Below are 16618 nucleotides of genomic sequence, written 5' to 3'. Positions count from 1 at the left end.
GTTTTGGATCCAATATGTACTGAAATGTGACATTGGTACTTTTTAACTGAATGTGAATTTTGAATATCTGGGCTTACCAAAGAGTTATCCAATACCTTGTGATGGGTGTTAGTCATTAAACCATTTTGTTTATTTTATAGACTAAATGATTCAGTGTATGGAAACACAATGCATTTACTGTGGGATTGACAGACCACAAAATCTCCCCAGTCTAACACAGCAGGGTAAACTCCAAATAATCCACAGCAAGTGAATAGGCTAGTGTCCTGCCTCATTTATGCTCAAGCCAGATGATCCTCCTGTTGTGAATGCATTCATCTATTTCAATCTCCCATTGTGTTGGTCATGTGCGAACTGCAACCTCTGGAAAAACGGGACCCAATTCTTAAAACGTCATAGGGACTTTATGCATGATACGTGCAACGGTTTAGACAAAGTTATATGGCATCAGCTAACATTTGATTTTTACCAGGGGAATGATAATTGCCTTACATTACTATCAGCAACTCTGGACAAGCCAATCGTTATCACAAGGTAATAAGGGTTAAATATGTACTGACAAAAACAAGACAAATCTTTGTGAAGATACTGTGTAAAAGTTGTAGGTTACTGGTTCTAATTTCCAGAACAGGCTAAAACAAACAAAAAAGAATCAGGTAATGAAACACAGGTTCAGAATGCCTCTGAACATCAGCAATGCAATCACTCTGTAGTGGACATCGGACTACACCCTAGTAGAGCTCATGGGAACCTCTGTGCCAGAATAGTCCATGATAACACTAAACACCAGACACAGTGACATGAGTCAAGCAGGAAGTTGGGGTGGGTGTCTGCCGAGTGGCCAGAGAAACCTAGATGCTAACCACACGCCCCCGTACACCGACGGACAGCCGCTAAAGTGGACTGTGAGACACGACAGATGTACAAGTAGAGGAAACACTAAAAAAAGAACAGGTTTCCGCTGGAACCCCACAAATTGGTTAAAATTGTTCAGATATAAAAGGTTTTTCTTTTCAACTGAGCAAAGACCAGTTACACTCTGATAACATTTCAGTGAACTGCTGTGACACAAGAAGAGTTCAGGTAAGAGGACATGGTTTAGAAAATTGTGGTATTACCCCAAAGGAGAACACAGCAGGAGGGTGTGTTCATCCATCCAGTTAGAGCAACAGTGTTTCTTTGATCACATGGGTTAAACCAGGTCGATTATAAATGTTTTTAATAGAGGTTCAGAAGTTACAAGTGATTTCAGCATTGTAAATTCTAGAGGAAAAAATGTCTTCACTGCACGGATAAAGGTTTTCATCTGTTGAAGTGTTATGTTTTGTTTGTTAGTTTTTTCCTCTCTTGGAAGTCCCTGCCTGCTACGTTTGGCTGACCTCCAGGTCATTATGGTAGCTTTCTACACACACACACAGTCTGGCTTTCACTGGTGGCCACGCTAGAAAAGTTTCAGTACCTGGGTTTTTCCAGCAGTTACCTTAAGTTTCCATTGGTTTGTGAAATGGGCACATTTCGCTGACTGACCAGCAACAATAAATTTACTGTGCTGGGGATCTGACGGGATACTCAATCTTTATTCTTAACATTCAATCCCGGCATTAAGTGATGATATGAATAAGTTGCTCTTTTCGGACTAGGCCACACTGTAACAAGACCTGAGGCATGGATTTTGCAAGGCTGGCTTCCTTCGTTTAATTGACTGGGTTTCCCACGTTAAATGACTTTATGGAGCTTCACCTCTCCCATACGGGGGGAGGGAGAGAAAGACAAGGGGCCTGTGAGGATGGGAGGTCCACAAAACACCAAAAAGAGTGGAGGGGGGAGGTAGCACACAGGCTCCCACTAATGAAATCCATTTCTACCTTTTCCCTCAATCTAAAAGCCTCTTGCATTGTCAAGAGTAAGCAACAGAGATCTAGTTACAGAGCCCAAACTGGCTGGAACTTAAAATAAGGGGTCTAACAATTTGAGGGGTAAAAACATAAAGGCCTCTCTATACTGGGCTTCAAAAAACATACCTCAATTAGAGCAATAATGTTTTATTAAGACTGAGCAGCAAAGCCACAAACAACTGTTGCTGGAACAGTGAGAGATATCTGCTGCAAGCGTTTGATTACTTCTTTAATGCGTTTCTTTTGGGGGAGGGAGTGGAAGTGGAAAGCTTGGGAGAATGAGTTGTCATGTTGCCTCGGATGCATCTCTTCCTTCTATATATTTGCACAGATCAGTGAAAAACCCATCAAATGAAGTACCCAACTGCTTTGGTTTAAGAGGGTTGTTTGTAGTGAAGTAGGTTCATCATCGTACAGAGCCAGTGCCAAATTTGTCAGGAGAGGACACTCCAGGGTACTGAATGAGCATGACTAGCCAGAGTCACTGACATTCAAAAGACAAGAGGCAACACAGTGCAGTATCAAATGCCAATTAGACTAGGAACAAAGATGGACTCAATGTTTTTCACTCTAATGAATAGACAAAATGTTGATCTTATTCTTGCCCATTCTTTCAGGGTTGGTTTTGGCATGAGGCCTGGCTTTACCGCAAAGCTAAATGTTGAACCAAAGACAAACAAAAGCAGGAGGACAAGTGAGTGACACTGGGAAACCACTGACTATGCAGGCTGGTTCCACTGGTCATTATAGGCTATTCAGTTGAGTTGAACTTGCTAACACTTGATGCAAGATTATACAAAAAGAGTAAAAAATTGCTAAGTTTCTGCATAAAATCTGATTTTATCCCAAATGGAGCAATAACCTAAGAAAGCAAAGCAGTATATAGTATATATATAGTATAAAAGCAAGAAAAAAGTCAACCTTAGAATAGGGTGCCACCAAGGTACTGCTGCTTGTGTAGCTAATGATGAAATAACCCATGGCACAGGAAATTGTCCTGGTTTTTAGTAGGTATTGATACAGTTCACCCAAGTTTGATAACTTCTGTGGAGCCAGCACTTCCGAATAGGTGGAGTCACTGACTTCATCATCATCTTACATTTCATACATTTACAGGTATTCATGTGTTTAAAATTTACATGAAGTTAAAAGCTATGGGTTGTCACCACAAACTGCATCAGCAGCACCTCCTAAACAATTGTGCATCAAAGCTGAAAGCAAACCTGAAAGCTAACTGGTAATTTTTCAAAAATGTCTATTGCCCCAGATATCTTTAAACAATAAAAAAAGACAACTCTAAAGAAGACACCACATTATTTACAATGAGATATCGCTTCAGTCACTCAAACGTCTTGAGGCTGTCAAGCCTTTTGCGAAGCAACAGGTCTTGTATTCCAGCTGCACCAAGCCCATTCACAGCCTCACTCAGATTTTACCCATTTCTGAGGGCAAAGGCAGTAAAGCCACAAACTCCAGAACCCAGGCAACAAGTCTTTTTGTTTATAGAGGAAATAGGGAGTGTGCATGTGCACTAACAAACTATTCTGCCAGTGCTCTCCATGAACTATAATTATCTTCTTTTGCAAAACATACTTTGGCATCATATGCTTTTAAAAAACATTTATCTGTGCATTTTTTTTTTTAATTTCTTAAACCAAACTGTGTATGGTATAAATTAGTCTCTCTTTTCCAGCTCTTCATTTTAATACCCCCATACACCATCCAGTAACACCTTGCAAAGTGTGTGGCACCATCTTCTTGCTGAACAAGAGATACCTTGCATAACTAAGTAGACCATAAGCTCCGAAGTCGTGACAAGGGACTTTTGGCCACTGCACTCAAATCAATAAGCTGTCTACTGAGGCCCGCCCCTTGAGGAGACTACAGACAGATTATGCAGTCCGCCACTGATCACTTGGCCAAGTTAAAGATCCTACTCAAGTCCTTCAGCAGCAGTCTCCTCCTAATACAGAAGACGTGCAGTGAATTGAATAGGCAATGACGTCAGCTTTTCACATTCAATTACTTTTAAGTGTTCTTTTCCTCTCCCATTCAAGCATTTGGCCTTTTGAGGAATTAAAACAATCTGGCAAACATAATGTAAGGTTTTAATATGCGAGAGAACTGCTTTAAACCAGTTTATAAATAAGATTGTAATACACTAGAGGCAGTCTGTTAAGTGACATAAGGTGCACAGTTATCAGCAAACTTCACTGTTTATAAGCGATGTTGGTGAGTCATAATATCTGAAAACTTACCAAGACACGGAAGAAGTAGAGGTACTCCGCTGCACCAGAGTAGTTTCCACACTCGTACTGGAACTTGGCATATCGGTATAGAGTGTCCAAATACTCCTGACGAAACTTCAAGAGAAACAAAAGCACATCAATGTATCAATGCACATCAAACACAGAACATGTGAATCGTTGACAACAAACAGTATACAAGTGTAGTGTGCCTGTTCTGAAATTTGATGCAGTTCTGGTGCCTGATGTTTCATCGGGTGAGGATAGCCTTATGTTATCATTAAATAACTTATCAAACATCTGGGCTGCAACAAACAAATGATAAATCAAAGTAAAAATCAAACCTTTACTTCAGATTCATTTGCGGCACAATCACAGTTTTCTTGCCGTGGTGGCAGGCTAGTGCTAAATAAACTTAGAATAAACACTGCACTCATATCAATGGTATTTTGCCATAGTCAAGAGAATATTTAACTTTTGTAACAAAGCTGCCAAAAAAGTGGTCATGAGAACTAATTTAGCACTGCATATGTGTATATATAGGGCTATCATTTTGAGCCTACGTATATTCCTATATTTAACTGTCCTTCCTGTTGTCCAGTATCTCAGAGCAGTATACTCTGACGTCAGGCCCATTCACTAAGGTTCGCTTTAGCTGTCACAGGCAGTGGGTGCTCCGGGCCGCCCAAGCCTTTCCCACAGCAGGCTATGGGGCCCTGAGCCTGGGCAGTGTGGAGGTGCACTGAGGACAGCATGCAGGTCAGCGGGATACCGGAGTGGGAGGGGACCGATGGAGGGGAGGGTAAGAAGCCAAACATCACAGTAAATATAGAACCTCCGGCATTCTTGCGGCTCTATCCATGAGTCTCGAGCTACTCCGTTTATTCTTAACAATTCACCACAGAATGTAAATGTCCACAGAATTTGTGCAAGCCGTACAAACCCTGAAAATGAGTTAAGGGTTTTGGGAAGTAATTCTGCATTTCCCTACTCAGCCTGCCCCTCCCACTTTGATCCCTAAAACAACCATGGGTTCACACAAGAGCCATGGGAAATGCAGTGAAGAAGTGAGATGTCAGCAAATCAGGTCAACTTACGTTATGTTTTTCTGCCAAATAGTCAAAGAGCATACGTCCATCTCTGCAAAAAAGAAAAAAAAATCAAGACAGTTCCTGTAGTTAGAGGCCATTTAACTTGAGTCGCCATTTGGCTGACATCCTTATGTTTGGAGCCCCATTCAGGTATATTTTCCTCCTCTGGTCTAAATCAAGACCCGAACATAAATGAAGACCATTTCACTTTTAAAACAGTGTGATTGGCTGTTTATTACATTTGGTTTGGCTACTATAAATCTACACTAGCCATGTCTAACAAATTATGTCTCAGCAAAGCCTCTGAGGCCCTCTATGGCTTTGTTAAAATGAAGGAATGTTCTAGCATTTCCAAACGTCTTATGCCAATGGCATTTAACAACTTTGCCTGTGACCTAAAATTTTGGTATTTATGTGGACACCACACTGAAACTGTGTCATTTCAGGATATGTGTACTTTTAGAATGTGAACGTAAAAATGCATTTGCTGGCTGTGTGATGTGAGTTTAGTGAATTTCATTGAGCTTGAGGCAGATCACTGTTCTGTTTTAAGAATGGTTGTCCCCTGCTGGGAGGCTAATAAATGACATATATAATGAGTATATTAGGATGTGAGTTACTTTGGCCCCCTTTTTACACATTTTTGTGATCAGATTGCAATTGGATAGTGCCTGACCACTTGCAAGTACAGGTGTAAATACACCCGAGAAGCACTGAGGACGGTTTGTTATCCGATCTGCCAAACCAATCCGGAAGGTGGCTGGAGACACATTGTGACCACATTATAAATGTGTGAGTCTCCGATGCATCGCCAGCGTGTCTACGCTCCACCCACAACTATGAGAGCAGAAATGGGTTGGTGGTCTCCTCTGCTTTTGGCAGTTTTCCACTTTTCAAGTTGACTTCTTCCCCTGCCTCGAAAAGCAGGACTTCATAAAATAGCTCAAATTCACGTGTGGATGATGTTGTTGTTGATATGGTGGCAGACAGGACATGACGCTGTAGTATGCTGCTGGTAATCTTTGCAGAAGAGGGGGAGGTGACTTTAGGGGGATAACTGTGATCGGACTGCAATCGGATCTTGACACCGGAGACGCCTGTTGTATATGCATGTGGTAAAGCACAATCCATTCACAAAAAATGCAGTTGAGCATGTAGGCCCACCAAACAATCTTAAACAAAACACTTAATACACAAGTTAAAACCTTGTTAAGAAAATAATAAATCAAACATAACTACAAACCCTGGATCAACAGAAGGTGAAATAAAAGGTGACAAAACAGCTTAGCATCACGTTCCAAATCCTAATAATATTATTTAGTGTGGTACCAGTGTTTTTGCTTGTTCTTTTTGAAGAAAAATATTAACACCAGTCAAGGATCATATTACTGTATCTATTGCACAATGAATAAACAAGACAAGGTGTTATTTAATAGATGGACATTTTGGATATTCTTCTCTGGATACACTTGGATGACGACAAAATACATTTAGATCCTGGGGAACACATATCGAAATCTAAAGTAGAATAAATAAAGCACAACTACAGACTCATAAATACTTACTCAATATAACTTTTCACTAATTATGAAAATTTAGATGAAAAACAGATGCTGAGATGTACAACAAGTGGCAAGCGCTCATGAAAAAGCAGCATTACTGCCACCTTCTGCACTGAAAAGTCAAGGAAAACAGCAGCACGGTGATTCAAACAGCAAAAGGTGGTTTGAATGCATTAACAAGTGCAAACAAGTTGGAAAATAAATCATAGCTCAACCTAATGATGATGATCAAAACCATAGTGTACAAATGATTACAGTGTTTCTAGATATGATAATAGCTTGGTTTACTTTGTTGGTTTTGCTTGCGTTCTGGCTTCTGCAGTTGTGTAAATAAAGCCTGGTAAGGAATACAGGCCTATTGGCTAACCGCTCAATAAAAGTAGCAAGAACAATAGGTTCTATTACCTTGTAAAATGCTTTGTTGGTCTATGTGCATTAAACCCAATGAATGGGGAATATGGGTTCATATATCATCCCATGTCTTATTTCTAGCACAGGATAATCCCATAATCCAGACACAATGTTAAAAACAAGCAAATACATCAAGTATAATTTAGGCCATAATGGTGAAATAAAACTGCTGCATGTACACTGGCCTAAGAGAGATTTCTTTATTGACCCCAGATGAGCTCCCAATTGTTTTACAAATCCCATGCTATGAGGAAAAAATAACATAACTTAAGACAGACTTGTGATTCATCATCCAAAAGGAAGATTTCCTCCTTGCTCCACAGTGACAGCAAACTAACAATAACACAGACATGTGCTAAGTCAATGTTGCTATTATCTGTCTTCAGATCTTGCATAACAGTTCATACAAATCTATGGCTTAAATAAACAAATGTCTACAGCCCAACTAAAACAACATAATAAAGGAGTACAAACTGAAAAGAGATGAAAATGGAAAATGCTTTTGATTAACTACACACACTCTCGCCAAGAAACAAAGGAAAGGAGAAAGACCAAATATGACCAAACTATTTTAATCACTGCAGACAAAAAAAGAGTCTTAATAAAGTTAACCACAACCTCTTGCATCTGTCTCTCTTTACTTCTGTCCTTGCTGACTTTGCACTGCATATGCACTGAAAAGGCCAAATGGCTTTTTCATTCAAAACACAGTAACATGGAGTCTACTTAAGTTTTAAGTGCCGGATTTTCACCAATCTAAGAATCATGGCATTAAGTTTGCAAAAGTATATTTCACACTTTTTAAGTCAAATCTCACATCTTACATAAAATCAGTTTTAGGATAATAATAATAATAAAAAAGATAAAGATAAAGAGTAAGGACTACTATTTATTAATAAAATACATTATAAAAAAAGCTTTACCTGGTGGACTGCATCTGCCTTGTTGTCTCTGGGTCCTCAAACATTTTTACTATGGGTTCCGTCTCTGACTGCAGCTGCTTCAGCTGAGCCACCACCTCTGTCCTCTTCTCCCTCAGAGCTGACACAGGGAGGTTAAAGAAAGGCATTAGCTCGAGGAACAACATGTGCATCTTTGAGGCCCTACACTGAAAATGCTGTTAAAATGTTAATTGTTAAATCGCAGGAGAAATTGGGATGACAACTATGCATTAAGCCTTACTATGGGGGATTTCCTTTTCAGAAAAAAGGCTTCTGTACACATCCATGGCAAAGTCCACCATGTTAGTGTCACTGAGGAGATCCAGTTTTCCATGAAGCAGCTCGTCCTCATTGTAAATCTAGGAAACAGAGAAAGTGACAAAAAACACAAGTGAGAAGGGTCTTATTAGATCAAATTATCATGATTAAATTGCACACTATACTCATACTATTTAAACTAATATTTAAGTACATATATACATATATATATACATACACCCACATATATATACACAGATATGATAAGATTTGAAACCCCTAAATAGCTACAAAAAAGAACAAAAATTACACAAGAAAAATTAGTATTGTTTTTGGCTGGTTATAGCTAGGAGGTGGTAACGCATCAGCACAGATCCGTTATTAACGGCTTAGTATTGTTTTATGAAAAAGCTGTAAATATCCAAGGTTGTGATATCAAGTGTCATATTGTAAAAATAAAAAAAGTTATCAACCCATCCCTTCTACATAACAATGATTATACACCACATTTCCAATTTATTCAATTCATTTATTTATTAATTTATTACACACATACTATCAAATAGATAACAGGTTTATCCTATTTTCTCCATTCTTCATTAATTATAGTGCCTTGACTGCCCTTGCCCAAAATGCGCTGTATCAAGGTAAGTATTGTTAAAACAATGGCAATGGCTCACGTTAGTACTACAATGCTAGCTTTGCTAGCGGTTAACCAAAGCTAACGTGAGTACCTCAGAGGAACATCTGATGGTTGTATTCATTTGTTTTGATTACTGTTAAATAATGTTTGTCAGCTGCTGCCTAAATATATCTCCTTAGCCGTTGTGTTATTGTTTTTTACAAGTTAACCTATTTTATGTTGATTCTGGCGATTAGCAATGGGCATTGCTTTAAAAAAGGCCCATCCATGTGCTACAATAGGGCAGCAACATCGATTTACATAGCAGTAACCAAACTTGAATGTTAGGTAACCCAGCGCAGCGACTGAACACATTTTAAAGCTCGGAGTTTAGAATATCGGGCACTTTTAACATGTGAAAATCGCCGGTTTGAGTCAGACACGGTGTGCCGTTCAACCAGTCAAGCTGAATTCAGTGAAAATGTGCGTATTCCGGTTTAGTATCTTTCAAAGCTAAATGTAAATATATTTTCTGATGTGTCAATTTAGTGCGCTTAGTTACGTAAAGGAGTAATTTATTGTTAACCTTGCTGCACAACCACCTAACGTTTTCTTTCCCGTAATTTCAGATTATCTCTATAGTTCTCCAAAGTATTTTGAGGGTCTTTGTTATAGGTGGTGCTTTTATTTTGAAAGCAGCCAGCTACATTTCCGTCTGTGTAGATGCGGTTACTTGACACAGCACAGAAAATGTGACCAACTCTTGAGCGCGCGTGGCTTTTAAAACCGCTTTAAAACCCCAAATAGCTCCTACAAACCACATGAAAACATGCCACAAGTGTTCATATGTGTATAATTTTCGTACCTCTTTCACAGACAGAAACTCCAGCAGAGGAAAAACGAGATGACGGTCTAAAAAATTAGCAATTCTTGTGGTGAGGTCGTACTCCGCCATCTTTGCACCGGGAAAAGGGAAGCGGAAGTATGACGCACTTGTGTTCAGAGGGGCGGACCAATCAGCAACATTGTCAGCATCCTACATGAAACATCTTTCAGTGCTATTACGAGGTCGACATTGTGGACTAATATACTAAAATATATACAAATAATAATTAAAATTATAGATAGATACATGGGTATTCCTAATAAATATATTCTTGTCAAAAAAGTTAAAGAAATTATTGCTGTCTTCCTGCTAAGACCTTTTCGGTGATATTCAAAAGAGACATTTTCATGTGTTCTGGACGAACACACTCAATGGTAATGGTAATGACAATAGTAATAGCCTTGCAACTAGATCTGGATCCTGCAGCCTGGGGGTCAAAATAAGGGCAGAGAGAGAGAGCGGTGACAGGAAAGAAAGGCACAAACTCGGGTGAGAAAGAACAAGGTAATTACATGTAATAATAAAGTCATATGCATACCATTCAAAGGGAGTGAGTGTGCACCACAGGAGTTCCCCCAGCAGTCTAGGCCTATAGCAGCATAACTAAGAGACGGTTCATTCATAAATGTAAGATGCTGAAAATAAAATTTAAAAAATATAACCCACACTATGTGCCTTTGAGAAATAACCAGAATTGTACGTTTAACCATTTTTAAATTGAGAAAACTGTACATTTGCACTATGAATTTAATAAAGGTATTTAATGTAAACATTCTCATTTGTTTAAAATCACTTGCACTGTCTATCCCTTTGAAATGAGTCTGCAATTATATAATTTTGTCGTCTTTTTTATTAATTTTTTTATTTTTAGATTTTCTTTATTTATTAACATTTATGTTAAATTGTGTGGTTGCAATGGCATTGTGCAAAGGTTTTAGGTTCAATGACTGCTATGACCATCCTTTTAAAAAGAATGTGCACCAAATCTCCAATAGTCTCATGATACTGATACCCCTGTGCACTGTTAAACTAGTTGTGGCATTCTAGTTGTTCCTGTCATCTTGGAGCACTTGTCTATCTCAGTGGCCTCTGACTCCTCATGTTATACCATATTGACTGTATGATGTTGAGACCACTGAAGATATTCTTTATGACTGGCTGCATGCTAGTATTGTTCAACAGATGAAAAACCTAAACACCTAAAAGTGTAAAAACCTTTGGGGAGGGGGTTCTGAGAAGGATACATGACTGTGACTTGTAAACCTCTCTGAATTCTCATAATTTCCGTGTGGTGTTGATACAGTGAAACATTTCTTTTATGAGAGGGATCCAAGTGAACGTTTTGTTGAATGTGAAAACATGGGCTTTCCTCCAGGCACCACAGATATTTCTCCTAAAAATTGTGTGTGACTTCTTTATGAGACTAAACCTATTTGAGGGCAAATGTAGTCATGATGAAGCCACACTTACCAGCCAGCTAAATTTGAATGAAAAACAACCAGATCATTTCCAATCGTTTGACTTTTCCACAAGGTTAGAATGTCTTCACTGTGCTCTTTCTTCTGTCTTCATTTCAGCAGCTACCTCATAAAGGATGCCCATGTGTTGACCATACCCACCTGACAACAGCTAATATCAGTTACTAAATGACCCATCTCTAATAGGCTTCACTGCTACCTTGTTTTCCTGACAACCACGGGGCACTGTCTTGTTTCCGCTCACATTTCTGCCCTCGTTAACCACTGGGCTCTCTCTCCTCCACTCTCACTTCTCCCTGCTGCCTGACAGCAGGTAGAAATGAGTCATAAACAGACACCACTCACCATGGCCAGATGCTGTTTTACTGGGTGCTTCTGACACACTCAGCTCTGCCTCAGTGGCAGCACACTTTAAAATAAAAAAGAGAGACAGAGGGAGAGAGAAAGAAAACACAGCCTTTATTTGCCTAAGTCCTCCTGTGTGTCTTTTTGCAACTTAAAGGGAAACCTGCACATAAATTATATCATAAATGGATTTTAAAGACTTAAACGTTCTTGTCACTTTTGCTGCTGCTAACTTTCCTTCACTGTATAAGGCCATAAGGAAATTCTGTGTTATCATGTCCTTATGCCATTGCTACTGAGTATTTCATTTGTTGTTTTTGTAATTTTAAATGTATAATTCTTATTTAAAATAATGTGTGTATTATTTGGTATTTTATTGGTTGTTGTAAATGAATCCTATTTTATTTCAGCCCCTCACCCCTTTATTTTTGCAATATAGTTTTTATAGCTATAGTTACCATGCTCCTCCAATGAACGTCTTGTGGTATTGCCATCCCTGCACACAAAGCAATCACAGTCCAGATGGTTCTCGTTTGTGGTTCCTCAATGGTGGAACAAGTTACCAACTGCTATCAGAGCAGGGCGTCTTGAAGACTCATCTCTTCCAAGAACAACACCTCCAAACACCCCAACATGCCAAATGGTGTACCTCTTCACCTGATCTGCTACACTTTATCCGACTGAACAGTTCTGGCATTTAGTTCTTACTTCAAGGCCTCCTACTTTCTAAATCCTTAGCGCTGTCCATCAGATGTAACAGTTTCCGTGTTTAGTTCTTACTTCAAGGTCTCCTACTTTGCAGAATTTTTTGTGATGTCCATCACTTGTAAGTCGCTTTGACAGACCACTAGTTTCTGTGCTGGCAGCTTGTTACGCGACCTAAAGCAACTATAGTGATTAAGGCGGTCGCGAAAGGAATCAGGTGATGTATCATAAACAGCAACACAATCTGTGATAAGAGGTTGTGGCAGTTTGACAAAACAGACCACAGTGTGTTTTCCAACATTCCTTAATCCATGACCTTTTCACAAACTCACCCCTGTGTTTACTTTTGTAACCATGACAACCAAAGGCCCCTCTAACCTTAAGGAAGTACTTATTTTAACCTAGACCACAATCTTTTTTCTAAATCTAAGCAAGTTGTTTTTGTGCTTTAAATGAACCAACCCATGACCATGTCTACATCATTAATAGTGTGTTTATTATTGTTACCATTATTATGTAGGTCAGTTACACATGCCACTGGTATGAGTCCTATCCAAAATTACAGGTACAAGTTACTTAGGGTTCTTTCACAGTGTATTATGAATATTATTATATTCATATGTACAGAAATGGTCAAACCCAGTAATTGTAAAAATCAAAACATTTTATTGTATGACAGTACAAGTAACAATTCTATTGTAATGTGAATTTATGTTTACATTTTATGTGCAGACAATAAGCACAATCGTCAATTATGATGCAGTGGGAAAGAATCTTAATGGTGCTGACGAAGTTAAAAATCATAAGGTAAATGACAAAATGTCATTTGTTTAAACATTGATATGAAGGCCAAATTGCATTGGTTTCTCTTGTTTTCAAAAAGTCAATCTCCTTGTTCTTAAAAAACAAGGCGGTTTGGGATGCGGTATTTCTACAAAAGTGCAGGAAAATTCTCTTTCTCTTTTTTTATTATTCTTTTGTTTGATTTGCTGAAGCACACAAATATTTGTTTTATGTTGACAAAATATTGATCTCACAAAACGGACTTGCTAAATCAATTTATCCACCCGCTTAACACAAACATTTGCTCAGTATTTATGCTTGTTAAAATCAGTAGATTGACTGAAACTTGCAAGTCAATCAATGCCAACCACTCAGTGCTCAGTGCTCCAAAACTAAGCTCAACCCGGGTTCTTTAAAACAGTTCCAGCTTGCTTGGAAATGGGCATGTAGGTGATTAAAACAAACAGTAAAACAGATGCAGTGGATGGATCCAGGCAGATTCTTGACACTAGACAATTTCTACTGATGTCCTGAGTATCAATTATGATTAATAAACTGCAAGAAGGAGCAGAAAACAGTTTAAACTGTAACAGATACTGCACTACACAGTATAACATACGTCAATTAGACTTGATTAACATGAAAATGGAGGAGGCCATTTTAAATGATTAGAGTAAACAAACTAAGAGTATCACCTGCTTAAAAAAAGGTTTGCAAAGAATTAAGATAATTACTACTCTTCGCTTTAATAAAAAAAAGAAAAAGAAAAAAAAGAAAAGAATACAAAACCAACCCGTCACTTATTTACAAGAGATTGTGTGCCCTGAATATTTCTATACCAGCCTTGGGAAGTCTTGTTGATATCAACAGGTTGCCTGAAAATGCTGGAGAATAAATCATTTAGCTTCTTCTTGTACTTCTTTCATTTAGTTTTTATTTTGTCTGTCAGATTCAAAATTCAGTGGTTTGCTCTATGACATACTAGATCTATGTCTTATCAAAGCTTAAAGACCATAAAAGTGGAATAAACATAACACATAAACACATAACACATGTGTGTTTTTTTGTGTTGGATGAGGCAGTTTGACCACACATGATATCAAGGTTCAGTAGACGAGGATGCTCTCATCCAACACATTTCAGCATGCAACAGATTTATCCATCATTCTATGTGTTGCTTTTGTCGTCGAAAATAACCCCTGGCCTTAATGGAATGAGCTTCAAGGGTGCTGGAATCATGGGCCAAATTTTCCAACACTGCCAAAGACACCCTCCACAGGCCTCATTCTGATATCTGTCAAAATAAAAAATCAATAAGATCTAAAGAAACCATCTAAACGACCCAGTGCTGGATGTTGCAAAGCTAAGCACCCCTGCTCCGACATAATTTTTCTTTTCTACACTTTTTAGTTATGCATCACCTCTCTCCGTGTGTGTAGTGTAATAAATCAGCAGCCCACACTGATTCAGGCCCCATTGCTGACTTCAGCACTGTTGGACTCAGGGGTGATAGGAGGAGGGTTACAGTTGCAGGACTGTGGGCCAGAAAACTATATTAACTTACAGTGAGTGCCCAATAGCATAGAGCATGGCAGAACATGTGCACAACATATGTTCACTGCACACACAGGGAGCGACTTGTACTCGCACAAATCAGCGATATCCCAAAAGGCGCACATGGAAGCCGATCAATATTTGACCCAGCTAATCCTTCCTCAACGAGGTCTGCTCCCACGCTCCCTCCCCTCATTATGTGTAACTTCACTGTACCTCTGCAATTTTCTTTGAAAACATGACATGACAGAGAACATGGTCCTTTTTTTCCCGTAATTGTGGTCATGCTCATTCTAACCAGGAAAAGGGGAAAATCTGATAACTCAAGATTATGCTGGTGGGTTACAGGCTTCCACTGCACTGAATATTTCTGCTCCTGTAGCTTTAACGTTTCTGTTATAATTGTTATCGCGTGTATTTATACAGTTAGGTGGAGACCTCTGAATAAAACCAATAAGGGAAAGAAAGTAAGACCAGTGAACTATAACCATGACTAATAATGTCAAACCTCAACTTAGACCCCTGAGATGGTGTAAAAGTGCTTCATATTTCAGGTTGGACCAATGCAATAAAGGCTGCTGGAATGACTAAACGCTCCAACAGCTGCCACAACTTAGAATGAATATGATGTGATGTACAACTAATAACATAATACACAACATGTGGTAATTCTCCGATCCTCAATAAGCAATCACGCTACATGAAGTGCCACGGGAGCAGTACATCCTAGGTTTCATACTATGTAAGTATAATGTCACCTCCTAGCATAGAACTACTCTGACAAGGGGCTGAATATTGTTCTTGACACCCAGTCCAAGATGGAGAAGAGTAAGAGAGTGAGAAAGTCTAATTGGGATGTGTCATAATGGTCACCCTGGGCCTCTCTTTTAGGATATGGGTGAGGTGACACGTGCAACAGAGGGAGTCCATCAGAGGCGAATCATGCCGAAGTCATCTGAACGGAGTTATTCGCAATGAGGTGAAAGCAGTTTGGTCAGACATGGGACCTAATCAGATTTCAAAATAAACACAGTGTCACTGGCTCCAGAAGGCTGAGTCCAAACATTGCTGCTAATTGCATCTGTCTTCATTTTCCGCAAGTCTCTGTACAACACCAACAAAAAGGAAATCTAGATGGAACAGGAACTATTTCAAAACCACAAAGAGCACCTCAACCTCACCTCAATTTTTTAGTCCATAACTGTTCATTTTAGAGATTGCCAACTCTGATTGCTTCTGTCAGAAATCAAACTGTAATGGCTCTGAAGTGTTTCTGCTGGAATATTTTTTTTTTCTTCATACACAGAGACTGTAAAGGAAAATATGTATATATTCAGTATACTTGTACAGTATGATTGTCCCATGTCCATGTGCAAAAACAGAGCATGGAAACCTATGTAAGCACCAATTGGCATAATTTGGGTTTTTAGATGGCTGCAATTGATTTCCTACATTGTGCCATTTCTGTCCCAGAGAGCTGCTCCAAGTTAAACAGACTTCTTATGTCGGGAGGCTTTTTTCACAACCACCACATACAGCTGCATCACAGACATATGGACACCTGGTTCACTGAGCACTTTTACAATCTTATCCATAAAATCAGGTTATCAGAGTGGTGGTCTTCAACAGCCCCTTGGTGGACAGGGGGAGCCCTCTACCCTGGAGGACAGTGTATGATTTGTTGATTTGTGTGTGTGTATGGTTTCTCTGGAATTCAATGTTCCAGCAAAAACCCTGCAACATCTCAACTGACTGCCATGAGTCGCCTCGAAAATTACCAGTGCCCAGACTCCCAGAGCTGACTGTTACTTAAACTGCAACTCTAAATGTGTTGCAATTGT

General features: G+C 39.1%; 1 protein-coding gene across 1 annotated transcript in view; it reads right to left on the bottom strand.

The window, feature by feature from the left end:
• Positions 1-10010, bottom strand: part of LOC122774642 (eukaryotic translation initiation factor 3 subunit E-A-like) — a 28074-nt gene extending 18064 nt beyond the window's left edge. The window contains exons 1-5 of the mRNA XM_044034099.1: positions 9892-10010; positions 8388-8505; positions 8129-8246; positions 5239-5281; positions 4154-4258 (exon numbers count right to left, since the gene is read on the bottom strand). Coding sequence (XP_043890034.1) covers positions 4154-4258; positions 5239-5281; positions 8129-8246; positions 8388-8505; positions 9892-9981 — 474 coding nt within the window. The 5' untranslated portion in view covers positions 9982-10010. The remainder of the gene's footprint in view (positions 1-4153; positions 4259-5238; positions 5282-8128; positions 8247-8387; positions 8506-9891) is intronic.
• Between the last annotated feature and the right edge of the window lie 6608 nt (positions 10011-16618).

The sequence above is a fragment of the Solea senegalensis genome, linkage group LG9 (assembly GCF_019176455.1).
Source record: "Solea senegalensis isolate Sse05_10M linkage group LG9, IFAPA_SoseM_1, whole genome shotgun sequence".
Taxonomy (NCBI): domain Eukaryota; kingdom Metazoa; phylum Chordata; class Actinopteri; order Pleuronectiformes; family Soleidae; genus Solea; species Solea senegalensis.
This window is presented reverse-complemented; position numbering and strand designations above follow the sequence as displayed.